We start from the raw sequence: 24,677 nt of genomic DNA, 5'->3' as shown, positions 1-24,677 counted from the left end.
CCTGAGATCGATATTGATGAGGTCTCCCATTAATCGAATAGTGGTTCCAGATTTAACCTTGCTTGGGATCCAGCCTAGCATGTATGAATTGTCACTACCGACATTAGTAGACTCTTATCTATCCGGCTATCCTAGACCCAGGTAGCCTTGCCAGTCTATTCATTCTTCTTCCGACGAAATGGTTCTCTTTGGCAAGAAAAGGAGTGATGAATGGCATCATCAAATCGACTTCACAGCCTCCCTCCTTCGGCCAAACGACAAAACATTTCCATACTCTTTAATCAAGAAACATACCGACTACTATCTCAAGAAGAAGGGAAAATTCAATCAACAAGACACGGATATCCGGCTCGCACTCTTGATTGAAAGTCATGAAGCAAGGGATGTGGCGATTGCAGCATGTGCTCATGCGATATCTCCAGCATCGCTCAGAGCACTTCTAAATGTCGAGCTGAGTGTTGCACCAGCTACATATTATGGGCTTGAGATGTACCTACAGTCCCTCATAGCAGCAAATTTCTGCAACCCGAAATCTGTCACCAATCTCGAGGCACAATGGGCTCGCCAACTTATACCATTCGCTACGCACGGGACCGGTGCTGCGGGAAAGTACCTCGAGGGCGTTTGCACACTTCTCAGCATGACAAAAGTTCCAAATATGGCCGTGCTGCCGGACTTCGCCTTACTCGCGAGACGCGCTTTCAAAGACTACGCCTCACAACTAGAAGGGCTGAAGCTCAGATGTCAATGGGTGACTGCATTCAACTCAACTGTCTGGCTACCACTCATTTCGGACAAGTCCCCCGCAGTAACACCGCCCGGACACCTCCTGCCAGAACACCTGCTCGACATCAATTTTCCCCTATGGCGGATTTGGGCGTCTTGGAAACCGGATCTGAATAAAATAAAGCTCCTGGACGGCTTGGACGGCGCTAAGCGCGGGGTACTCCCCGATCTGCTTGCTTTGGAAGGTCCAGATTTTATTGGTGGCAAGCATACAACCCTCAGAGAAGGTTTAGTTGCAGGATATGGAGGTATAAAACCAATAGTTCGGTTTCGAAGCCTAATTCTCGAAGTATCTACGTCGAAAAAGGAGGACTTAGCGGAGACGATAGAGCGTGTATCGGATGCACTAGAAGTCGCATGCAAAGGGAGTGAGAGCGCATTCCGGCTCTTCGTTCAACTCACCATCGCTCGACCTATTACGAAGGAGGCTTTAGAGGTTCTCGAAGCAGTTTCCAAGATTCCAGATACGCCAAATTTTCCAATAAACGACGCGGTCTTGCAGATATATCTTTCACAACCAAAGATTGGTGGTAGACATATATCTGCACTTTCGCATCTCCTACCAGCTTTAGATAATCCTCGAGGAGAAGACCTTTGCAAGGTTATGCTAAAGCCTTGGCTTATCCATGGGATCGAGAAGTGTATACGAGACTGTCAGGCGGCTGTACGGACACATATTGATACCGGGCTCGCATGGACACATCTAGCAAAAGAGTTCCATGCCTTCTATGTCATCGTCAAAGACTCTGCCACTTGTCTCCCGTTCTTAGATACAAGCGTACGGGTACAGCTAGATATACTCCCATCTAAGGATATACTGGAAGCTGTCATCGACATTTACCGTGTTGCCGGAGGCGAGAAAGTCATCGAAGTCGGTCCAGGTGCTGTATTGAAAGATTCACTTGAAGCGTTCTGCATAGACCGTCTGCTACAGCGGAACTTCATTACTTATGCCCACCAAAAGACAGTCGACGCTATACTACAAGTATGGCAAGGGACGAAGTGTTCCGAGCGACGATTGTTAGCATTATTTGCAGCGAAGAGTATCGGCGGCACTGATTTCGTCCTCCGCTGCAGATGCATAACCCAAATCCCCGGTCTCTCTAGTGAATTCATCAAGGAACTACTTGCTATTATCCAGGAGTCGAAGACGAGACCAGAGCCGAGTTGTGTTAAATTCACCAAATTCCTAGCAAGAACGCCGCAGATCGAAGCCGTGGAATGCTGGCGCGAACTATTGTACAAAATGATTGAGCGGACTTCGGCAACACTAGTAGAATACACATTGCATCATTTCAAAGCATACGAATGGTTACAGTGGATGCTGGAACTGAACACCATTTTCGCAGACACGATTACGAATTCTAAGATCCCTGCCCCGCCGGCGCTGCAATCGAGTCTTCATCTTTGGGCTCAACAGCTTTCGGAATTCATACCCACGATTACCCGACTTGAGGAAGCATTGGGTGACAACCATCCAGCCGTCCACTGCATTCTCAAAGGTGGAGAAGGACTTTGGGTCGAGTATTTGATAAGGGTACTACAGGCCCTCGCTAAAGCTCGCGAGGCGCCTGAAGAGATATTGATGCAAAATGTCACAGGAAGACTGTCGCTTGAAGGAAGAAATGCATCTGAGGTCTCGGACTGCGTGCGAGCGCTCATTTCGACGAACCCGAAGGGACTGGACGCTTGCCAGAGGATAATAGATTCGGACGAAGACAAAGATGTGCCAAAGGATGTCTCTGAGGTCATTGTGGCAGGGTGGATGCACGACAACGAGATGACAATTACGGATAAATCCGCGATAAAAGCAATGGCATTTCTGTTGGGTCTCGAGATGCATGAGGACAAAGTCCCCGACGAGAAACTTGCGACGGCAATGAAGTATTACGAAGATGTGGAGGCGGAGATTCTTGAGGAAGCAGCACGTTTGGAGGGCATTCAGAGAGCATTGAAAGCACAGGATCCGCTTGGGACGGCGCTCTTCCTCCAGTCGATTGGTGTTCAGGATACAAGCGCCCTAGAGGAAGAGCTGGAAGCACTTCCGGCTGGAGTTATCGATGCTGTTGAGAGACAAGGACACAATGAAGTGGAAATCAGCTTCCCATTGACATCCTTCACAGAGCTTCAACGGAACGCTATGGGATCGGGAACAGCAAAGACCTTACTGGTGCACCTTTTCCTTGACTATACCGGGGATATGCCGGCTACTTTTTGTGTTCATCTAGACAACGAACCAGATCGGGAAGAGACCAGAACAGATCACGCTCCATGGGTGTGCTTAGAGGGATCGAAGGAACCTATCGACCCAGTGTGCCACGGTCGAAGCACAGCACTAACATGGCAGATGAACCGCATCCTCCATCGACACCTCAGAACCAGCACTATCGCGATCGCCCCCCTCCATGAATTCATCAAGAAGAGACTACAGGACATGGCCCACTGCTGTATCATCTGTGGTATTACGCACAACGCGCGGCACACACGCCTCCGGCGCTCAACACCTTGCACCCTCTGGGCTTGCGCACACATTTGGAACAATGTGCCCCTCGAAGTCCGCATCCCAGAGCTCCGCACCGACCCATTCGCAATCGACATGCTGCTCACGGGCGTCTACGCAGCCGCCATGAGCGCTCGAACAGACCTCCTTCCGGGCTGCCCCATCAAAACGACTCAAGGAGTCATTGCAATACTAAACTCTCTCCCCTCTCTCGCAACCCTCCAAACCAGCCCCTCACTCTCCACAGCCCTTCTAGACGCCCAAAAAGATGCGGAATCCCTTCTCACATGGGTTTGCACTCACTACCGCGGCTTCATCGCCTCCGCATCCGGACTTCTACGCATACCAGGCTTACCGGCAGGGACGCATCAATTTGTTCTAGCGAACGCAGCTCCCTCCATCGAAAGCTCATTTGCATCTAAGCTCCCACGCTACAACCCACAAACCCGCGTCCTCTTCCACGGCACCTCACTCGACCGTCTCCCTTCCATCCTCGCCAAAGGTCTGAAAATCTACTCGGGCACTGCTCTCCAACGCACCGGTGCCGCCCACGGAAAAGGAATATACATGGCGGAAGAGCCTGCTACTTCTTTCAGCTATTCACCTTCTGCAGTGAGTTGGCGAAACAGTGGGCTAAATAATATGAGACTACTGTTGGGATGTGAGGTTGTGGGGAATGGGAATTCTGTAACGCCTGGGGTTCATGTTATTAAGGACGAGAGTTCGGTAATGGTGAGATATGTGTTTTTGTTTGCGGGGAGTGCGTACCCGCCGAATGCGAATCATATAAGTCCAGCCATGTTGAGTGCGATGAATGCTTTGAGGAGTGGCGCAGTGTGAGCTTAGGAAGGAGTATGGTGGTGTGTTGATCAGGGGAACGGAAGAGGGAAGGGTTTTGCTGCATCTTTTCACAGAACGTGGAACGTGACATGAGAGTCACTGAGAACCTGAACTTGCATTCTATTTGGCGTTTTCTGTAATTCCAGCCACTTGTTTGGAAGATTACTTTTATCATTGCCATATTCCGTGCTGTGTGACTGCATACTCTAGAAAGGCGATGAAGAGAGAAAATGGAAATTGGGAGGAAGAGTTTACACATTCAGAGATTGTTTATGTAGGCGTTGGATCGAGACATGTAGAACATGAGAAGGGAGCAATTCAGAATATAGATTTGCAATCTTTAGGCATCATCCCTAATTCGAGCGGGAGCTTTTAACGGATAAATTCTACCCTAGTTATGCACCAAGTTATATGATAACATGCCGTAGAGAGTGGCTTCAAGGCCATGCCACAGCCTTCAGTAAACTTAACCCTGCAAGAATCATCGCGTCAATATCCGTCTTCAAGATTAGCTCAACGACCAGCGCATAATCGGCTTGAGGGGAGTTCGAGATCGGATCTTTTCCGGTTTGTAGTGCTCTCACCTTTTTGCATAAACGGCGGCCGAGAATCTAGAACATGGCTGACACACTATTCTCTGGTGTAAGGAGAGATAAGTCTTCGCTTGCTGGGTAAGGAGGAGCTTTAAAATTCTAATTGGCTTCTGGCGCTTTTACGGCGAATGAACTATTTACCTCGCCTCTAATTATACGTTCGACAGCTGCGAGGACCTTTTCGTGAGTAGTTATATCGAAGGTTCTAATATCAGCAAAAGCTCAACCTAGTGCGGGTTGAAGTTGTTGACCTTGTCATTATGGACGCTGGCATATGAGGAAAGGATGCTTTGATAGTTGCTGTTTGCAAGCAGTCGAGGGGCTAGTAACAGAACACAGGCAATGGTGAACTGTGGAAGCTTTTTCGTGCTAGAGGACTGGTGGAACAATACCTCTGCTGTATGCGTAGTAATGACGTTGTGGATTGTCACCTGTCTGTTACTCCTCCCTGATCTGTTTTAATAGGGGTATAATGCTGTCTCTCAGGCCTAGCTATAATTATCAGAGCGGCTTTAAAGTTTACGATCCCAAAATATGAATTCAGGAAATATACGTTTATACTATGTAAAGTTACCAATATATTTTGAGGGAGTACATCTACAATCCACCTTAGAGGTGGCAGGTAAAACAAGTATTCCGCCAGAGTGGTGCGAGCGATGCGCATTTTATCCGCCGTGCCATATCTTCAAGTTGAAAGTCGGCATCCAATCGCCTCGAATCGCACCAATTGTGATTCTGCAAATGAGCGAAAAAGTGTGCAGCGAAGTGCTGGCAATTCATGAAGAGTAAGTTGTATTTTCCCCCTGTGAACTCAGTCGCTGATCTGAGAAACATTTGCGCTAGGAATCATCAGTTTTCGAGATCCAGGGGATGACGATAGCTTGGTACCTTCAAATATAAATTCCTCAAGGGCAAAATGCATTTCAATCTCAGGATAGCCTTGATACCTCTCAAAGTCCCCAAAATTTAGCTTTCTAAACCATCCTCTTTCAGTGCCCCACACGTCTTCGAGAATCAGTGATCCTACGTCATCGTCTACGAAGTTGAGGCCAAATATTTGGCATGAGCTGTTCTGTGGTCGAAACTTAGTCACAGATTGCTTGATGTTTCTTTGAGCACCACTCACCTGCCTCGTCTCATCCACAAGGCAAATGTATAATCCCCAGTGTGCCAACATTTCCCGCAACCGAGCCACAACGATTCTAGGATGGTCCACAATACGGAAAGTGTTGTATGCGATGCCGACTTTCCAAGTTTGCCTAAGCAGAGTTCTGTTCGAGTCCAGCTCATTCGATGTATCGTTCCCTACCCCTCGGTCTCTCTTCAGAAATGATACAGAACCAAAGATATCCTCGTTTAGTACATCTTCCAGAGACGCGCAGAGGGCGAATAATGAAACTGGCAAAGGTCCGTTATGAGGTACTTTGTAGATCGTCTTCCGCAATCGCATCATTCCTTGATCAAACACAGGCAGCGACTCATTCGTAGAGGACTGTTCCGGTTGTATTCTAACCTGAAGTGTAAAGGCGTATGCAGCCCGAGGGTCTCCAACATCCTGGCGCCCTGGAAATGCGAGAGATCCCTCGATCTTCTCAAGGAAGCGTTTTGAACTTGACGTTGAGCTAGAGGGCGGAGAGGCGCAGAGCCACAAGAAGGTAATGACACCAAGGGATAGAGCTCCCTTTAGAGCTGGATTCGGCCTCATAGTAGATAGTTAGAAGAATGGTACTATAGGGGAGGAAGATTAGGCATCGTACTGTGGCTCTGTTTTTGACTCTGTTACACGTCCCGGCTCGGTAGCTTATGTGTTACCATTGTACGGAGCTAGCTTGTCTCTATCATTCTGTCCCACTTCATTCTACCGTGAGGGAACCGTAGAGAGGTTGGCCTGAAGTCGAAATTGCTCCACTGCAGAGCTGTTGGGTATGGTTTTGATGGAACGATACAGATATTGGGCGTGTCGCGAAACGGTGGAGAGCGCACTAGCGGAGAGATGAGGGTGGGCATCGGTGAGGATGATCGTAAAAGACTGCATGTTTACTGACTCTGCCAACGAACATGCATGCTATCCTTCAGGCACGGGGGTTTGTAGGGCTGGGAACTCGGAAGGAGGATGATGTCGTGGTGTTGAGGAGGTGTCGACGTAGCTGACGAGCAAGGGATCGACACAGGGTCTGTTGCCGGGCACCTTTGAACCTCCACTTGTACCAAATGTGTTGCTTGCTGCCCAGTACCAGAGGGAAAAGGCCGTGTTTAAGATCTGCGCCAAATATGGTAGATTTGACAGCATCCAGAGTTGTATGAGGCCGCAACTGACGAGATCGAGCCTTGTTTTTGAGGCAAGCCGAACCATACCGAACTTCGGCAAATCCTTCGGCCCAGCCTACCATTGACTCAAGCCAGCTCAGCACCTCACATATGCGATGCGTTGCCATTTCATAGATTCATCAAAAAAATAGTCTGCGTATCTAGCTCTTTTGATTCTCCATTCTCCAAGATGAAGAGATGTGTCCAAGCATGCCTCTCGCAATGGAAGATCTCCACAAAACACGGCATGAAGAGACTCTTCCCTTTTCACCACGCAGCCTGGCAGACAACTTACAAGGCAATTGACGAGATGGTTAATGCGCCCTCGACTGAGGAGGGCATCCGCATACGGGACTGGAAAGATGCCATGCTATCCCAGTTAGCCAGTGTTGGACTCATAGTAAGACAACTCTTCTTAAGGCTGTTAGCACGTAGCACCTACCGAGAACATTAGCAAGAAGAGCTTAATCAATTAAACCTTTTACTAGATTCAGGGGAACTTCTGTCCCTGCAAGATCTTACCGTATTCTGTCATAAGCGCTAACACCAAGCATCTGCTCTGCTGCGAATATGCTGATACAATTTAGGGTGCTATTATGAGTGCAGTCATCGTGGGAGCATTCGCTTGGTCAAAACTCTCAGAGCCTCCTTTTAGTCTTGATCCCGGGTACAGCATGATTTGCGTCGCTTGGTATTGCTCCCTAGTCTTTGCCATAGTTGCTGTTGCGACAGAACTGCAGCAAACAACGTTCCTCACCAGGATTGGGTGTACGTCGAAAGGAAATGCCGCGCTCCGGAAATTGTTAAGCTACAAGGCTCCTAACGGACGACGCAAACCACGAGGCGAACAGATAATAATTTGGCAGTTAGCCAACGGCCTTCTAGAAACCAGTATATATCTATGGTTAGCTGGTTTCCTAGTGTTCGTATGGATAGAGACAAGGATGGGGAGGCAAGACCAGACACGCGAAAATAAGATCGTAAGTAGAGACTTGGAGTTTGGGAGAGTTCTCGGCCTTAAGAGGCGCTGACTCCCGCAGGTCGCTGGCTTCTGCGGAACGGCCTGTCTCTCTGGACTTACTCTCTATTTGTGGAGTATGCTTCGGCTTTGGCATCCAATTGGGGAATGTGCCGATAATCTTGACGAAAATGTTTGACGCTGCGCAGGTATTTGAACAACATTGAAGAGTAGATGTGATCTAACAAGATGCTTGATCCGGGTTTATCGATTCGTTCTGGCCTTTTATGAGAGTCAAAGTGATCGTATAAGTGGCCCTCTCTGAGTATTCCGATAAATAACCTCCATCAAATCCAGGTTTCACTCTATTGCGGGGCTCCTAGTCTTTATCAGCCAAGGCTCCTTTGTCCCGTGGTTTGGAGTTGTTCGAACAATGACACTGCGTCATATAGCATCGCTACCACCACTCCGGAAACCTACCAAAGCCTGCAGTTCCTTTCATTCTTCAATATCCTTTCACTTTTATACTAAACCCGAGTTGTGCCCAAAGATCACAAGCAAATAGCTTGCGACTATTTATTTTCTGCATCGCTATCCCTTCCTGTGACTTGTTCTAGTCGCTATGGGAGTTATTTTGACGGCTCCAAGGCCACCTTGTGGTTGAATCAAGAGAGGCAGGTTTCTCGATAGGGAGGGAGAACTAGGGGGTAATGAGGAACCAGATGGAACTACAGCTCGATTACATCGTCAGCTCAGCTGGATACCGTGTGCAGAGGACTGAATCTGCTCTCGGAATTCTCAACTCAGCGCAATGTGTCCCCGCCCAGTTTCAAGCCATCAAAGTCTCCTCTGCAATGCGTTCGGTTGTGAGGGTACTGTAATTCCTTCGAGACCCTTCGCGGCCGTCAGCTTGCGATACTCGTTCTAGGCAGAAGAACCACCGAGCTTGAGGGCTCAAATGAAATCGCCTTGGAGCAAATTGAAAGAGATACTACTAGGTGTCTGGATTGACGAAGAAGTGCCAGGAGCGCATCGGCCACCCTGTGAGAGGGCTTTGACGCCTCCACTAATCCTAAACTGTGCAGTTCGTACCACCATCTTAGCGGTTTATTTAGTTGGGGGGTGATTATCCTTCGTGTCCGGAAAGAGAAGTAGTTCATGTCCTAGACTTCCTCTAGAACGAGGGATAAGAGACTAGAGAGTCTAGAATTAAGTTTTCACTATGTTTTTCCATGCACCTATATGACACAGCAATGGAAGGCACGGAGATGCCGAGAAAGGTTCGGCCTATCAATCAAGCCCCAGGCCTGCTACGATGTCACAGGTAGCTTAGCAGAATACTACCATATCGTATTCCGTCCCTTAGAGACAGCAGAGCATGCCAAGGTATAACTGGGAGCCTTCTAGGCAACTCAAAGGACAAATCCAATCCGAGACTAAAACCTGCTCTCTGTGGATAATTTAGTTTATGAATGGAAGTACCTTGGAGCGATTCGCAGGTTCATAGTTAGAGGGCCTCCGATGACCAAGGGAACGTCCAAGTATATACGAATTATGGATACCGTTCCTCCCGTGCTTAGGTTTTCCGATGAGGCCTCTATGTTGTAGGCGCGTAGGGCGAGGTGCATATATATAATTGGGCAGGGAAAGTAAAAGTTAACATCGTGAACTGTTCGTACATGCACGTTGCACATGGTCTCACCGCTCATCACTCTTTCAGGTGCTGCAATAATATACACTAGACTTTGCGGCGGACAGTGCGAGAGTCGATGAAGGGACGATACGGGAGGAATACAATGGCACTTCAAGAGGAGTAGAATACAGCGCTGCTCTTCCTAGGGATAAAGTCAATCAGAAGTAGTGGTATGACGTTCACATGCTGGAAAATGTCTGGTAATCATTTCCGAATCTCCATAAAGCCGCATTTATTAGATTGCAGCGTCTGCCATACAAGATGTTGAGATTTAGGAGCGCTATTTGAGTGTCTTGCTCAGCCTTTCCAAGTATGAGAAGGCCCGAGAACAGACTCAAAATCGAACACTGGATGAAACAACATAGATCTCCTTCAGGCTGTAAAGGCCACTGCGAAATGTCAGAAGTTACGCCGATAAAACTTGATAAACCTACGCAACCGACGGTCTCCGTATCTCAAGCCTTTTTTGCTGCTGCAGCCAACGCGTCCATCTCATCTCTCCTATTCATAAAATCTTCCAAAACCCTCTTATGCTCCCCATGGGGCCCTGAGAAAATCTCCAATTGCTCTTCTCTAGTCATCGGCCTCCCACTTTCCACCTGTCTAGCCCAAAGGCGTAACATCCTATCAAGCTCGTCCCAAGCCTTATTGGGTCCGTTACGTGCACTTGCTATCACCAGAGGTGAGCCAAATCTGAGACCGTAGTCTTCCCTCACAATGCATTGGTAGTGTTCATAGTCGTCGGTTTCGATGTCGAATTCGAACTCCTTGTCGGCGCCCCAGATCTTCTTGCAGTTTTCTTTGATGCGTTCGTAGCGCGTCTGCTCTTCGTTTTGGGTAGACATGATGTTGGTGGGGTGAGTCTGGCCTTGTAACTATCTGTGGTATTGCTCCTAAGGCTCGAGGCTGGGAATAGGGTCGTACTTAAGTATGTGCCGACCACGTCACTGGTGACACAAAAGAGGGTGGGATGCAGATTGCGACCGGGAAGTCAACCGCTAAAATATTCTCCCTTAAACGCTGAATTTATACGGCATTCCGCCATGTCTTTGGGGTCCTGAATCACTTTAGGTTGGAGAGGAGTCCATGAAGATGAGACTGCGGGATCTTCTGTCCAAACTTAATGTTGCATCTCCGTAGGCTTCGAAAAAGAAGGTAAAATGGGTGCTACCCTTGTTAACAAGGATTGAAAGTTCTTGGTTTCGATGCTCCCTGGCTTGGAGATGGGTAATGTTACAATAGTTGCTATTGCAACCCTCGGTCCACGTTGGTCTGGTTGTACGCTTTAATTCGCGCATTGTTGGTGGAGCAGAATACTAGTACAGCATAGCATGTTAGGAGAGGTAATATTGCCCCGTTTCGCGAGACAATGGTAACGAAGACACTACTGATGTGGGGAGCGACAGAAAGAGAATAAATATTGGTGAAGTGTAATTGGAGCTTGTATCGAGCATGAATGAGTTTCGGTTGCAAAACTGACAGGATTTTTGGGTTTCGATTGCTATGCACGTTAATCACAGGATATGAAGAAAGGAGAGATGCCAATAACGCTAGGTTTTTCAGTGCCACAACGCAGCCACGTCCACGTACAATGGAGTGGCTTAGTTTCTAGACACGACCAGAAAGCCCTATAGAACTCCTTTTGTTTTCTTTTTTTTTATACCCAATGTTTCAGTGGAATATGTGAGTAATGAGGATAGGACTCGAAATTCTCGTCTTGCTTATATAGTATCGAAAAAGAAGGAAGACCGACCATCAGAACATGAATGCCAGCTCGAAGCTGTTTTTCATGCCGGAGCCCAACGTAGCCTTTCCCCCCAGCCCGTCTAAGAGTAGGAGAATAGATGAAATGTGAAGATAGTGAAGAGCTCTAGGGCGAAGAGCTTACATACACTTTAAAGCAAAAATCACGTGGCATATATCAAGAATAACGGTATGCTGGTCAAGCAAGCGTACAAGACTCGTCGTCTGTACCCAAATCTGCATTCCATTCCATTCCGATGCCAATTCCAATTCAACTTCCCGCAGAGAGCTTCGAATCCGGATTCCCTTCCATAGCTTCTACCTCTACTGTACTCTACTCTACACTCTATCAACAATCAAAAATCTCACCCCAAATCAAACCCCAAATCGAATCTAATCAAATCTCTATCTCACAAACTCAACACTAAGCCGACCCATAAAGCCTTAGAAGGGAATGTTGGAATGCAGGAAGCAACAAATATCCGTAAGAATCAGGAACCAGAACTAGTAATGGAGAATTCGCAGATCTCCCGGTACAGAGCAAGATACCAGTGTACGCGTACCAAAGGAGAGTGGAGATGTTACAATCAAGGGATTGTGGCGCCGTTGCTCATAGCGCAAAACCGATAGGGTAAAAGGCAGGCCTACCCAGGCAATGAAAGAAGGGTAGAGAAAAATAGGATCCCCAGTCTCAAAATAAAGACGGAAATGTGTGTGTAATGAGAAGAATTCTCGCGTCCCCCTTGGCCGTGAGTGAGAAAAGCCGTGAAATCTTGTGCTATGAGTGGGAAACCTGCAAGCCCTTGACCGTCCGCCAATAAAGGCCAGATAACCGCCCCCAACCTTGGAAGGAAAAAAAAAAAATGAAATGACGCCAACGCCATAGTAAAAAAAAGAATTAAACATCTGAATCAATACCCGAACAACTCTGAAAAGCATCCGGTAATTTTTTTTTGTTTGATGCAAAACGAACTCCGTAGAAAGAAAGCCACAGCCCGCTATGTTGACATGTATCCCTGCCCAATCTCTCTAAAGCGCCGACTAATGCTGTTGAACGTTGGAAGATGACAATGAGAGACAAAATACAAGCAGGAATCATGGTTCAAGGATGCTGTGGGGGAAACAGGAAATACCAAAATTAAGAGGTTTTAGTAAGAAGAGAACGTACGCAACTTGCTAAGGGTAGTAGTAGTAGTAGTAGTAGTAGTAGTAATACAATTCGACAAACGGAGACCAGCCTTGGGGCATCACCCTCGGGCCCGCGAGGCCTCGATAACGAACGGATGCCGCGAAGAAATTTAATGGATGACAGGAGCTCGGCGCAGCTTGTAATCCGGAAGGTGCTCAAAGTCGTCCTGATCTGGATTGTAACGCCAGGCTTTGAACTCGACACCATATGGCTTTGGTTCGAGTTGGTATAAGATGCCCAGAGGACAATCCAAATCAGCGACATCCTCCCTGTTCAGGCCTTGGAAGTAGGCTAGGAGGACGCGGGCCACAGAACGGTGGGTTACCAACAAGCAATGATCAGTCATCCGCTCAAGCTCAACAATGACGGGGCGGATGCGATTAATGACGTCGAGATATCCCTCTCCACCAGGCCCGGGGTAGCGGTAGGCAAGTTTGTCCTTTCTTCGACGGAAGAATTCTTCCTCGTACCGCTCCTTGATTTCAGTGTAAGTGAGGCCTTCCATGATACCGGCATTGAGCTCGTCCAGCATGCGCATTTGCTTCACATCATAATTTTCGTCGCAGAAGTGCTCGGCGGATTGGACGCTCCGTTTCAACATCGACGTCCAGACACAGAAGTTCTTGGTTTCAGTCTCGTTGCCATAGTGAGGATTGGGTGGCGTGTGATCGCCAGGAATGGGTGGGAAGTGGGTATTGGCAATCTTGTCGGCTTGGTGGATTGCCCATTCCTTTCGTTGGCAGTCGATGAACCTGGTCATGGCCTTGGCGTATTTACGTCCATTCTCGCTCAAATCGGAGTCACCGCCAATTTTACCAGCGACGTTGTCCAAAGACTCACCGTGACGAGTGATCCAGATCATGCGCGGTGCCAGGTTAAAGTTGAGCAAGTAATACACGGCCTGTCCTGCGAGGAAGCCGCGGACCTGGTGAGAGACCATCTTTCGGCCAACATCGACCATCTTGACGTACGGCATGTTATTTTCCTCCTCATAGTCACCAATAGGGACATAGTTCTTTTCGTAAATGGCCACACGTTTCTTGAAATCAGTTAGGGCAGCCACCGGATCTTTGCCATCGTAATCGGGTCCGGAGAGTTTCAGGCGCATATTAGACTCCAGTAATGTCTGGTCTTGGCAGACGCTCTCAACAAAGAGAACGTTGAGCTCCGGCCCAGCGCGTTGGCGGATCTTTTCCATGATCTGCTTCCTGCGAGCTAGGGTGCTGTTCGTGGCATCGAAAATGCCGACAGAGCCATTGCCAATCAAGATGTAGTCGAGAAGGTCGTCCAAAGTTTCCATGGCGCACTGTTCCCGGATCTGCGCTGCCTTCTTGTTCGACGGATCAAAGAAGCTGGCGGACTGGTCCATGGCCTTGTCGTTTTCGGCCTCTTGAGGCGGAGTGAGAGGGGCGGGGCCGGGAGAGACAACTCGGGCTGGACGAGGATCAACGCAATCCAGCCCGGCGTCGTGGTGTTCTCGCACGGGGCTAGGCAGGTTGAGGGGCGACAGGGTATCCACCGATTCGCCGTTGATGAGGATTTTGGCCGCAATCTGAGGCAACGTGGACTCCTTCTGCTCCAAAGCGTGCGCCAGGCCGGAAGGGCCCCTCTCCAGGCTGCTTGAAGACATTTGATAGCCGTGGCCGCTCGCGGCAACTCGACGCCGCTCGCCAACGTTGAAGATCTTGGTATCGTGCTGCAGCCAATTGAGGTAGCGAGTCATCTTCTTGGTGATGTAGCTCTTGCCTCTCGCAGGCAGGCCGACCATGATGATGACGAGCTTGGAGCCGACATCGCGCTGGGCGATCTTGCCATCAGGGGAGACTTTGGACTTGGTCAGTCCGGGGATGTCGAGCGTCGTGGGACGCATTCGAGGGGTGGAGGCAGCAGAATTGGACCTCATGGCAGGCCTAGAAAGCAGTCAGCGGTCATGGTCCAGCTTCAGCTTCAGCTTCAGCAATGCACACAGCAAGGGACTCACATGCGCGGGCTCGCAGGAGCAGAGGGGGCAGGGGTGTCGCTGAGGGCGCTGCCGACGCCGTCTTGGGAGATTGCCGGGGCATGGCTGCTGTGGTTGCTCAGGAGGGGGAGAGGCTTCAGCTCTGGGTTGCGGAAGGCGAGGATCTGGGACTGGGACTGGGACTGGGGAATCGGCTCGGTGCGTGGCTCAGTGCGTGGCTCGGTGCGTGACTCGCTGCGTGCTGATGTTTTAGGCCTGGGAACGACTCCGTTCGACTGGCCGGGTGAGTGTTCAGGTGCTTGCAGAGGGATCTTGCTCATTAGCACAGTCTTAGCGATGTTAGAGTGCTGGCTAGTTCTTCGAGGAGAGTTCGCATGGGATTGCGAGGTAGAGGGACGTCGAGGCGATGTCGTCGACGGTGGTGATGGGGATGGGATGGTCGGCAGAGCTGCCATTATTAAGGTTGCGCCTAGAAGCTCGGGCCTGGTTGGTGCCACCGAGCTGAGGCGCACACTGTGGCCCGGGCGCAAGAATCAGGCGGTTGTCGGACGTCGATGTCGCGGGATGTCGCGAAGCAGATGGCGATGGAGGGTAGATGCCTGGGCGATGCCGGGCGAGGGATGCGGCGTGTGGCGTTGTCGTCGTTCGAGTGAGGTTGTGGGAGCAGGGCTGCCGAAGTGGTTGGCCCGGCTGAGTGAATCTTAAATATGGCGATGCTGAATGACTGTTCACACTGGTTGAGGGCGCGAGCAGTCAATGGTGAATTCGGACCGCCGCCCGCGCTGGCACGCCGCCAAACAGCTATAGCGGACGCTGGACGGCTAGGCGACGTATCTTCGCTATGTTAGCGATACATGCCGCCCACTTTATATCGTTGAGCGCATGCAACAAGGCACAATTCCAGGTCCGCTGTCAACACTGAAAGTTACTCCCAGCTTGGCACCCAGCGTCCAGCGGACATGCCCTCCCCCTTCCCCCTCCCTCCCCCCCCCCCCCCCCCCCCCCCCCGACCGGACACCGATCGCGCCCAATCATTCACCCTCTTCCGCACACGCCGCGCCGATAGCCCCAGGCGAGGCCCCATGTTTGGATTGTAGATTATTGTACGGATCCGTAAATTTAGCCTTGCTAGCATACTCTACATCTCTCACCGCGCTTCTTCACACAGACAGGGCTGGCACATGCACGCTCGCCCTGACAAGCACCCCATACAGTCTGCGATTCACTGCCTTTGTAAACCCGACCATGTCAGAGAGTGAGTGGAGTGCTACCGACAAGCCCTTGGCGAGCAATATGGGACACCCTCCATCGAGCGCTTCGGCCAAGGACAAGGCGGGTGGCCAAGATGCCAGACCCTCCTGTCGAGCTGCTTGAATCGTTTGAAAAAGTGAGGCTCGTAAGATCTCTGCACGCCTTCCAGATTCGCAGCGGCCCCCCGCACCTTCTCTTGAAGCAAAACGTGAGGCCGAGACACGTCGAGGAATAGAGGGTCCACCGGGGGGCAGCTTCCAGCGATGCACTTCCGGATTAGGTCGCGAGCCTTAGAGTGAGGATCAGCAGACAAATGTAGGCAGCGATGCTGAGAGCGGTCAAGACGGATACCACATTGCCGCTGGTCCTGAATTTCTTGCGGTGCAACCCGTCTTCGCCCACTTCGGAGAAGAACTGCTTGTTCCCTATATCGAATGAGCGAAAGGTGACGGTGAGCGAAGTGCGTGCTACCAACCTTGCTGTCGCCGGAACAGGCTGGTGAACAACACGCCCGCTCCATACACAGCAAACAGAGCGCCTATTGAATAGAACTCTGAGGTGAAGATCTTCAACACTATGAGGGCGAACGAGAACTGCCCGATGGCGGTTCGAATATATGCACCCTCGAATGTTCTCTGTGCAGCGCGAATCTCCACCAACTCAGCGCTGGTCAGCACTACACTGCGCGCCCGATGAAGCCGCAGCTGATAGCGGTCTGCTGCATGTCGTCCCTAAACCGCCATCTGGATGAGCCCTGGATGATCCTTGGCGGTGAAGTCAAAGGAGAGCCTACCTCGAACATGGCGCAAGTTGGAGTAGTTGTACCTAGAGAGTGGGAGAGGAGTGGGATACTGCCGCAGGTGCTGCACTCTCGGGCTGCCTACCCGCGCTGGGGCATTAAGTCGCATGTAACGGCAAAGGGGAGGGGGGACGGGCAGAGGCGGAGGTTCCAAGGTTGAAGGGGGGGGGGACCTTCGCCGAGGCCTGGTGGTTTTACGTGGAACTCGCCGTAAAGCTCCCACTATTGCAACTCAATCCAGAGCCCTGGGCCACAATCTGGAGTCGCCAAATCGCACAAATCCGCCCTTGGTGCCAACTGCCTCCAGTTTTCACAGAGACGGCAACGCCCGCGCTGCTGCCATGGTGGTCCCTAGGCGGGCCTGCCAGGTGCTCCTCCTCTCTCTCTCCGCACGTCCCCCCCCCCCCCCCCCCCCCCCCCCCCCCCCCCCCCCCCCCCCCCCCCCCCCCCCCCCCCCCCCCCCCCCTTCCGCACACCACCTAGACCTGGACAGCCAACCCAACACCCCCTCACTTCTCCGCCCAAATAAAAGGCCCCTGCCCTACTGTCCCCATCGCACCCTAACCTGAGACTTCGTCTCATGAGAGCAAGTCCCGCCCTGTTTGTTGTGTGTCGTCGTGTACGTCTGGAACAACAAGGTCGTAGTCGGTGCGTCGTGTCTGATGAGCTTTCTTTCAGAAGCTCCCCTAGCTTGCTCCAAAACTTCCAGGGCTCGCCCGCGCCGCTGACCAGCTCAATCACCAAGCCACCCCGATTGCTTCACCGGCCACGTCCATTTCACAGCCAAGATCCGCGCCCGACGCCCGCCCTTTAGAAACCACCTGCACCCCGAATCGATTGAGATAGCTCCACACTTGTTCCGTCTCGAGACTCATACCGCTGGGCGAACCCTCCGAACTGAATTCTACTTTGCAGGAGGAGACTGGCTGCAGCTGGTACAAGCAATGGCGGACGCGAAATCACTCTCAACTACCTCATCTGGTGAGAAGAAGCGGAAGAGAGCCGCTCCGGGCTACTATGCCGTCAAGGTCGGGAGGAGGCCAGACATATACTACAGTTGGTCGGATACCCTTGAGCAGATCACGGGCTTCAAGAATGCAGTTCGTGCGTCTCCCCTGCCCCACACCTCAAATGCCCCTCCTGCTAATTCGCTCCTAGATAGGAAGTTTAATTCACTCTCAGAGGCAGAGGCCTTTATGAACAACGACGGGCCTGCCGCCGCCAAGCCGCTGCAACAGAAGTTCTACGCAGTCCAGTCTGGTCGCGTGCCCGGTGTCTACACCGATTGGCCGTCAGCTCAGGCACAGATTGTTGGATGGAAGGGTGTCAAGCACAAGAGCTTTGCCACTCGAGCCGAAGCCGAGGCGTTTGTTGCTGCTAGAAAGGGACTTACGTACAGCGATCTCAGCGCTACGCCCTATAGCAGAGACGACGTCGAGTCGGAGGCGTCCACACCCGACGCCCGGAAAGGATGCAAGGTCGGAGACAGCCCGTCAAAGAAGCAGAAGAGGAATGATGGCTCAGCAGTGGCTGCTACCATAAGCGGCGATATTGAGCTGGGTACAGGTCTGCTTCCCCCAGACGCCGAAGACGGCTTTGACCGAACAATAATATTTAACCCTATCAATGGTGACATAGAGTACAAGACCGAGGCTCAACTCAGTGCCCAGAAGTTACAACCGACTGGCGAGTTCTCCGGACCCATAATTATCTATACCGATGGCAGCTCCCTCGGAAACGGCAAGGCCCGTGCCGTTGCAGGTGTAGGCGTGTACTTTGGCTCAAATGATCCTAGGTCAGCCATCCTCTATCCTCGAAATACGCACTATGCTCACAATTCTACAGGAATGTCTCCGAGCCACTTCCCGGCACGCGTCAAACCAATCAACGCGCGGAACTCACCGCCATCCAGCGTGCCGTTGACATTGTGCCCATCGATAGAGAGGTATTGATCTACAGCGACTCCAACTATGCGATCAAATGCTGCACGGAGTGGTTCACGAAATGGAGGGTTAATGGTTGGAAGAACGCTTCCGGCAAGTCCGTTGACAACCGCGACATCATCGAGCCCATCGTCAATCGAATTGAGGAGAGACAGCTCGCGGGAGCCCAGACAAAATTCACCTGGCTGAAAGGCCACGCAAACTCCCCCGGAAATGCGGCAGCGGATGCTCTGGCCGTGAATGGCGCAAGGGAAGCTAAACAAATGCTGGCCACTGCACAGTAATTAAGTGCTGATATTGGTCCAGGCGGGCGTTAGCCTTGGCACGACGGAAGGATGTCGACAGAACTTGATAGGTTGCTTCAGTTCTTAGGTGATGGTCAGTCCTTTTGCAGATTGTTTAGGGTTCATGCTGCTAATGGTGTGGTCTTTCAAGGGTTCGGCAGAATTGAGACTTCAAGTGTATGATACTTCTGCACATCAGCGCTGCATCTACCAGCCATGCAATCATTAATGCAAAACAAAACCAGATGCAGTGTGCTAAACTCTTTCCTTGTCTGCTCGTCCGCGCCTCCCTCTCTCGACCACCCTTCGCCTACCCGAAAAATTCTCAGACTTACTCATCCTACCAAAGCCCTTCTGCTTCTTTTACTTCTTCTTCCCCATCTTGTATTCTCCCACTACATTATTCAGGTCGCGGCTGTGCTCTGACCGGTAGTCTAATTTCACTCTCTCCATTCCTCCTAAGGACACACACCCTTGAAGCTGCATGACACACCCAACTAAACTAATAGCTCTAACCGAGGACACAAGACCCCTCCCAACTAAATTACTCATAGCCCAGTCTTTAATCCCCAAGCCTTTCACTACGAAGTAGCTGAAGTCGCAAGCGCTGGCAACGACAGCCACCTCACACCACCAGCACATATAATAGCAGTTCTGGCAGGAATAGTCAGACCCCAGAGCGAGGAAGAAGCCGTGCTGGAAGGCCTGTGCGAAGCACGTCCATTTGAGTTCCATGCGTCGACAGCGGTGGAAGTAGTAGATGCGCGTTTTGTGGGGGAGCGCGAGCATTTGGGATAAAAAGCGGGAAGGCGAGGAGGCCGATGAGAAGAAATTCCAGGTTGCGACGGAGGATGGGTGGGCGGAGCTATTGCATGATCATGATGATGGCGAGTTCCTGGAGGTCGAACATGCTCGGGAGGAGCCACATTTTGGATGAGGATGTGGAGTGATCGCTGGTTAATAGGTTAGGGTGGGGGAACTTGTGTGTGCGTGGCGGATGTTTGCTCCCTGGATTCAGGACGTGGACTTGAGAAAGGTTATGGAATATGGAGGGAGAACAAGTTATTTATAGGAAACACAAGCTTTGTGGGCAACTTTGCTGCTTTGCATTCGTGTCTTTTTATATGAGACTTGAATCTTTTCTCTCATTTTCTAGTTGGGCTAATTTCACGATACCAGAAACAACGACACCAGTATTCCAAGTTTTCAACCCACTGTGGAAATTCCTCATCTCGCTTCGACAATTCAACACTTCGCCCATGTTGGCGATCGGAATTGCCGCATATTAAATTTTAGCTTCGAGGACAAGACAGGTATACCACTGCAGACAGCTATACCACTGCAGTTGGTACCTGAGCGCCTTCATACTAAACTATATAATTGAAAAGTGACGAGACTCGAAACAACCCAGGAAGAAACTATGCGCCCCTATTCCCTGAAACACCCTTTGTAACGAGAGTGACCTCCTCGGAGATCCTGTTCAGATAGTCATGTGGGAAAGCAGCTTTAGTTTCCAGTCATCTTCTAAGGAAGAAGCAATCCGGAGTGGGAGTGAGCCATATCCCCCAAGTTGTAATTTGGTAAAACTATGTTTCAAATCCAATCGAGTCACTTCCATGAGCTGATATCCCAACATTTCCTCACTTCTCGTCACTTTCGCTATGTAGCATCTACTTTTTAGTTGCCCAGTCAAGCATTGATAGAAATTCTCGATGGGATATTGCAACGGACGAGAGGGTTTAAATCTTACCAATTGTGTGACGGCAGCGGGATATCCTGGATGGCATATATACAACGCTGTTTTTGCACCGACACCACGAAATACCTGGCAAATTGCCACTGAACCCCATCTTCAAATCCCAAAACTAAAACCCGAAAAATTTGAGGTATAAGCTTCTAATATTTAGTACCCATCACTAAACGAAGAGGAGAAGAAGAGGAAAGATGAAATCAGATACGAGAAGTACTTTTTTTGCTTTTTATGGCATGGAGTCTGAAGAGCTAAAGGAAGAATGAGGAGCTGGGTGGGCTTCGAAGATATCTGTGGTGGACTCTAGTATAGCGCTTATATCCTCGGATCAATTTTGATTCATTTTGGAAAGGATATAACCGTCGGAATTATACACATCTTCACGAGCATGCCAGTCCACTATCATCGAAAGCGCATACCAGTGGAAAGAAGCCTATAATTAAGCTCTTTACCTACCAAGAAGCTTTTCCCGTTGTGAGACACAATACCCTCAAATCTCCTTCCTAATGTACTTTCCCAAGGTCCTTCCGCGGAGGTATTGTATTCCACCCATCCTCTATACTAGGCACAACACTCTCAGGACCATGTTGCGCAATATCTACACCAACACCGTCAGCTTAACGCTTATATGTTCTCCTTCCCCTCTCCGTTCCAAAAGAAACTTACAGCCCCTCTTCCTGTGCCTCTATCTTCCCCGCCAAATAACTCTCCATAACAGCATCAGCCACGCCCATCTCCTTCGCCTCCTCCTCCTCCACCATTTTCTTCACCTTCCACTCCACAAACACATTCGAATTCGCAACACCACCTACACCCGCTCCACCAAAGAAATCAGCATGCCCATTAACACCCACACCGACATCTCCCAAAGCACCCACTTGCCCATCGCCCCGATACTTCTCCACCATCTTCTTAGTCGGTGTACCGTTTTCATCCAACATACCGTACTGTTGCAACGTCTTATAACCCTCAGGCGCCAGCCTCGCCATACTCGAGAAATCACGCTTAAGAAATGCAGTTGGAACAGGGGTTTGATATCCAGGCGTGCTTAGTCTACCGGTTCTAAAACCCGGTGGTGTTCCTGGGAGGAGACGGAGCTTATCGGTTAGTTGTGTTGGATCCCGGGCTGCAACCTTGATGGAAGTGCGGTTGTCGGGAGTACGTGGGGGAGCAGGTTTTTTCGGGGAGGTTGGGGTGCTGGTGCGAGTGCTAGAGTCGTGGTCCTGCCATGTTGGCTTTAAAGACGTTGAGCGGGGGAAGTTCCACAGCAGGTATCCGAAGGTGCTGAAGCAGATGATGGCTATCATGGCTGAGATCCAGGTTTGTTTTGGGGTATTGCGCAGGCTTTGGGCTGTGGTGGGTACATAGTGGAACAGGGATTCGACGAAAGACATAGTGGTGGAGGGTTTGGGTGTGCAGTGAAAGGGTGGGGAGAGAGGTGGATAATTAATGCTGTAGTGGGAGAGCGAAGGAGAGAGGAGAATAATTAATGCTGCAGGGGGAGAGTGGAGGAGAGAGGAGGATATAAGAGCAATCGGAGGGGCGTTTATCTAAACCATCTAGCGAATTATTGGGCAGTGAAACGTGGGTGCACGTGTGATACTTGACGAGCAAACGGGGACGGGAGCGAAAGTAGACAAAGTTAATAATATGTAGGACCAGAAAGGAAAGTCTCCTAGGTCACTGCAGATGCGAGAAACATGAAAGTGAAATTGCCATGTATCCACACCATTAAGCACGCACCTAACATACACTGAGGTGAATCAGGGTGAAACATCACTGGCGATCTTCCCAACTCACTTCTCTTTGACTCACACACCTGCACGCCCTTTCCAAGGATCGATTCTGTCTAAACAGGTCCTAGCACTCAGCTTGTAAAAAATGATCCCTCCTCCCCCTTTTCGCGTACCTCGTCGCGCAAATTGTGTCTCTCTCTTCGCATCGTAATACGATCATTCAATTCCTGTACTTGCGTAACACCCAGTCAAAGCCCATTCCCGGCGGATACATCGACGGAATAGCCATCGGTTGGGAGCCACTAGTCAGGTTGGAATTCATCTATTTGACGGATATCGAAGCGAAGATGCACATAGTGCCGAGAGATGCGGAGAGGGCTGGGTATAGAAGAGGGGAAAGTGGGTCATTGCTACAGAGGGCATGGATACTGGGGATCATGGTTGTGGTTCGGGACCAGAAAGTGGGAGGTGACATATTTGAAGCTTGAGGGTTTGGGGGTTTGGTGGGATATCCAATTACTGGTTGCATGGCTGGTGATGTTGGAGAAGGGTGGAAGGAGATATGTATAGTCTTATACGAGAATTTATAAGAGGGCGGAGGATTTGCACTGGCCAAGATAAAATTCTGAAGTGTCTGATAGACTTGTTAGTGTTTGTGCAATGTCAAAAGCTTTGGATGAAACTCTGAACACCAGCGTCACTGCTTGCCGAGAAATAGAGGGACGGAGAGAATGCCACATCTAAATCTTGTTTACCCCTATCCTGTCATTGAATAATGACAGGAAATACCTCTGGAACTACGCCTCCCAACCCCACCTGTCCGACACTCAACCCACCTAACCCCTTTCAAAACCCCTCCAGAGGAAACTCCACACTCTCCAACTTCTCAGGATACCTCAATCCCCCCTGCCTCCTCACTTCATCCATAACCCGCATAATAACTAAACTCTCTTCCCAGGGCATCCCCTCACTCTCCAACCTCCCATCCCTTATACATCGTGCACATTCATCCGCTTCCCAGAACATTCCTTGGCCGCCACTAGGAATGTCATGCTTGACCTCTTGGTACTGGAAGGTCGCCGGCGTACCGCGAGACGGCGAGGATGCAGGGATCATTTTGTAAGACAGGGGACGGTAGGCTGGGAAGGCGATGGAGATTTCGCCAAGGGTGCCTTGGATGCGGATGGGGTTGTCCGAGGGGTGGTCGGGGTTAGGGTTGTGGGAGACCTTGGGGTTTGTTAGTATTTAGTGTGGCGTGAGTGTGGAAGTGGAATAGGGCAGAAGAGGACTGGAGAGGTACGCGGAGATTTGTAGTTGCAATTCCATGTGCGCTATTAGGCGGGAAGCTAAGAATCATGGAAACCATCTCATCACAACCTGTGCCAGCGTACTTCGTGATTGACGATGCGACGGTCGGCGGCCCTCGCTGTGCTTCCGGCACGATATGGTATAGGATCTGGAAGACCCAGGTTAGGGAGTATATCCCCACTGCTCATGAATTAGATGCACTCCCTGACATCAACAAAACATTCAGAAGATAGAGGCTTACAATCCAGCAACGCACCCCCCGCTAAATCCATATTCACCATCCGATGCTCCGGCCCAAACTCCCTCTCAACATCATTCCAAAAGCTCAAATCCGCAAAAACCCTCTTAACCTCGCCAACCACCCCGCTTTTCACAATCCCCCTGATCTCCTTTGCCAGAGGGAAAAACCGCGTCCACACCGCCTCCATCAGAAACAGCTGCTTCTCCCTCGCAAGATCGACAAGAATCTTAGCCTGCTCTGTATTCACTGTAAATGATTTTTCACACAGCACATGCTTACCGGCCTCCAGGCACATTCGCGCGTTCTGGTAGTGGTGGGAATGTGGTGTCGCGACGTAGACAATGTCGACATCGGGATCTGAAACTAGGTCTTTGTAGTGGCCGTAGGCTTTTGCGGTTGTTGGTGCGCCGACTTCTTTGAGGAAAGATTGGGCACGTGATACAGAGGATGATGAAGCGGCGGCTACGACGGAGTGGTAGATATCCGAGGTGTTGCGTGTTGAGGGGTTAACAAGGAGGTCTTTGGTGAATGCTAGGGAATGCTTAGAAGGGGAGATTGGAGTGGATTGGCTTTGGGTTCACTTTTTGCTATGCCTCCGGTTGCTGGTCGCATTAGCATTGTTGGAAGTACATCTACCTGACGTGTGGTGTGAAGCTCACCCAGAATGCCCCACTTGAGGGTGAATGGTGTGGAACCCATTCTTGTTGCAAACCTTGGTACTTAAATTGACCAAAATAACATCAAAACGCAGAGAAAGCGGCTTTCTTTTGTATCAGAAAAGGGTTTTGACAGTGCA

The 24,677-nt window shown here is 50.4% G+C and overlaps 12 protein-coding genes across 12 annotated transcripts; 5 read left to right on the top strand and 7 right to left on the bottom strand.

The window, feature by feature from the left end:
- Positions 1–178: 178 nt before the first annotated feature.
- BDR25DRAFT_223658 (uncharacterized protein) lies at positions 179–487 on the top strand (the record flags this gene model as incomplete). The annotated part of the gene is made up of 1 exon (XM_033685118.1): positions 179–487. A coding segment is annotated over one exon (309 nt), but the record flags the coding sequence as incomplete, so codon positions are not given.
- Positions 488–658: 171 nt separating this feature from the next.
- BDR25DRAFT_188015 (uncharacterized protein) lies at positions 659–3,418 on the top strand (the record flags this gene model as incomplete). Its single annotated transcript, XM_033684262.1, has 3 exons — positions 659–2,288; positions 2,406–2,524; positions 2,567–3,418. Coding segments are annotated over 3 exons (2,601 nt in total), but the record flags the coding sequence as incomplete, so codon positions are not given.
- Positions 3,419–3,637: 219 nt separating this feature from the next.
- Positions 3,638–3,796, top strand: BDR25DRAFT_186734 (uncharacterized protein; the record flags this gene model as incomplete). Its single annotated transcript, XM_033684251.1, has 1 exon — positions 3,638–3,796. A coding segment is annotated over one exon (159 nt), but the record flags the coding sequence as incomplete, so codon positions are not given.
- A 1,491-nt stretch (positions 3,797–5,287) lies between these two features.
- On the bottom strand, positions 5,288–6,506 carry BDR25DRAFT_27386 (uncharacterized protein). Its single transcript, XM_033687377.1, has 4 exons — positions 6,477–6,506; positions 5,846–6,419; positions 5,608–5,791; positions 5,288–5,558 (listed from the first exon to the last, which is right to left on the bottom strand). The coding sequence occupies exons 2-4, from the start codon at positions 6,170–6,172 to the stop codon at positions 5,329–5,331; spliced, it is 741 nt and encodes a 246-aa protein (XP_033548295.1). The 5' UTR covers positions 6,173–6,419; positions 6,477–6,506; the 3' UTR covers positions 5,288–5,328.
- A 767-nt stretch (positions 6,507–7,273) lies between these two features.
- On the top strand, positions 7,274–8,057 carry BDR25DRAFT_368297 (uncharacterized protein; the record flags this gene model as incomplete). Its single annotated transcript, XM_033697047.1, has 2 exons — positions 7,274–7,426; positions 7,614–8,057. 2 exons carry the CDS (start codon positions 7,274–7,276, stop codon positions 8,055–8,057), a joined length of 597 nt encoding a protein of 198 aa, XP_033548294.1.
- A 2,075-nt stretch (positions 8,058–10,132) lies between these two features.
- BDR25DRAFT_368293 (uncharacterized protein) lies at positions 10,133–10,551 on the bottom strand (the record flags this gene model as incomplete). Its single annotated transcript, XM_033697046.1, has 1 exon — positions 10,133–10,551. The coding sequence occupies exon 1, from the start codon at positions 10,520–10,522 to the stop codon at positions 10,133–10,135; it is 390 nt and encodes a 129-aa protein (XP_033548293.1). The 5' UTR covers positions 10,523–10,551.
- Positions 10,552–11,886: 1,335 nt separating this feature from the next.
- On the bottom strand, positions 11,887–12,538 carry BDR25DRAFT_27371 (uncharacterized protein). The gene has a single exon (XM_033687369.1). It carries the CDS (start codon positions 12,357–12,359, stop codon positions 11,925–11,927), a length of 435 nt encoding a protein of 144 aa, XP_033548292.1. The 5' UTR covers positions 12,360–12,538; the 3' UTR covers positions 11,887–11,924.
- Positions 12,539–12,718: 180 nt separating this feature from the next.
- Positions 12,719–14,889, bottom strand: BDR25DRAFT_223288 (bifunctional 6-phosphofructo-2-kinase/fructose-2,6-bisphosphate 2-phosphatase; the record flags this gene model as incomplete). The annotated part of the gene is made up of 2 exons (XM_033685093.1): positions 12,719–14,519; positions 14,591–14,889. The coding sequence occupies 2 exons, from the start codon at positions 14,887–14,889 to the stop codon at positions 12,719–12,721; spliced, it is 2,100 nt and encodes a 699-aa protein (XP_033548291.1).
- Positions 14,890–16,019: 1,130 nt separating this feature from the next.
- On the bottom strand, positions 16,020–16,717 carry BDR25DRAFT_27361 (uncharacterized protein). Its single transcript, XM_033687363.1, has 3 exons — positions 16,614–16,717; positions 16,296–16,551; positions 16,020–16,245 (listed from the first exon to the last, which is right to left on the bottom strand). The coding sequence occupies exons 1-3, from the start codon at positions 16,620–16,622 to the stop codon at positions 16,097–16,099; spliced, it is 414 nt and encodes a 137-aa protein (XP_033548290.1). The 5' UTR covers positions 16,623–16,717; the 3' UTR covers positions 16,020–16,096.
- Positions 16,718–17,157: 440 nt separating this feature from the next.
- BDR25DRAFT_303442 (ribonuclease H-like protein) lies at positions 17,158–19,060 on the top strand. Its single transcript, XM_033690007.1, has 4 exons — positions 17,158–17,267; positions 17,365–17,723; positions 17,778–18,414; positions 18,465–19,060. The coding sequence occupies exons 2-4, from the start codon at positions 17,564–17,566 to the stop codon at positions 18,844–18,846; spliced, it is 1,179 nt and encodes a 392-aa protein (XP_033548289.1). The 5' UTR covers positions 17,158–17,267; positions 17,365–17,563; the 3' UTR covers positions 18,847–19,060.
- A 2,112-nt stretch (positions 19,061–21,172) lies between these two features.
- BDR25DRAFT_314016 (uncharacterized protein) lies at positions 21,173–21,990 on the bottom strand (the record flags this gene model as incomplete). Its single annotated transcript, XM_033691421.1, has 2 exons — positions 21,173–21,194; positions 21,263–21,990. The coding sequence occupies 2 exons, from the start codon at positions 21,988–21,990 to the stop codon at positions 21,173–21,175; spliced, it is 750 nt and encodes a 249-aa protein (XP_033548288.1).
- Positions 21,991–23,178: 1,188 nt separating this feature from the next.
- BDR25DRAFT_325178 (NAD(P)-binding protein) lies at positions 23,179–24,580 on the bottom strand (the record flags this gene model as incomplete). The annotated part of the gene is made up of 5 exons (XM_033692200.1): positions 23,179–23,559; positions 23,633–23,820; positions 23,882–24,412; positions 24,463–24,483; positions 24,541–24,580. The coding sequence occupies 5 exons, from the start codon at positions 24,578–24,580 to the stop codon at positions 23,179–23,181; spliced, it is 1,161 nt and encodes a 386-aa protein (XP_033548287.1).
- Between the last annotated feature and the right edge of the window lie 97 nt (positions 24,581–24,677).

The sequence above is a fragment of the Lindgomyces ingoldianus genome, assembly GCF_010093535.1.
Source record: "Lindgomyces ingoldianus strain ATCC 200398 unplaced genomic scaffold BDR25scaffold_14, whole genome shotgun sequence".
NCBI lineage: Eukaryota > Fungi > Ascomycota > Dothideomycetes > Pleosporales > Lindgomycetaceae > Lindgomyces > Lindgomyces ingoldianus.
The sequence above is the reverse complement of the archived record's forward strand: the minus strand, read 5'-3'. Positions and strand labels throughout refer to the sequence as shown.

Coding starts and splice junctions, on each gene's coding strand:
- BDR25DRAFT_27361 (XM_033687363.1), bottom strand. Junction 16,246..16,295: donor CCTGTTCCGGCGACAGCAAG/GTTGGTAGCACG, acceptor CATTCGATATAG/GGAACAAGCAGTTCTTCTCC.
- BDR25DRAFT_27386 (XM_033687377.1), bottom strand. CDS start 6,172: ATGATGCGATTGCGGAAGACGATCTACAAAGTACCTCATAACGGACCT. Junction 5,792..5,845: donor TTGTGGATGAGACGAGGCAG/GTGAGTGGTGCT, acceptor TTTCGACCACAG/AACAGCTCATGCCAAATATT. Junction 5,559..5,607: donor TGAGGAATTTATATTTGAAG/GTACCAAGCTAT, acceptor GATGATTCCTAG/CGCAAATGTTTCTCAGATCA.
- BDR25DRAFT_27371 (XM_033687369.1), bottom strand. CDS start 12,359: ATGCTTTTCAGAGTTGTTCGGGTATTGATTCAGATGTTTAATTCTTTT.
- BDR25DRAFT_303442 (XM_033690007.1), top strand. CDS start 17,564: ATGGCGGACGCGAAATCACTCTCAACTACCTCATCTGGTGAGAAGAAG. Junction 17,724..17,777: donor GGGCTTCAAGAATGCAGTTC/GTGCGTCTCCCC, acceptor ATTCGCTCCTAG/ATAGGAAGTTTAATTCACTC. Junction 18,415..18,464: donor TTTGGCTCAAATGATCCTAG/GTCAGCCATCCT, acceptor ACAATTCTACAG/GAATGTCTCCGAGCCACTTC.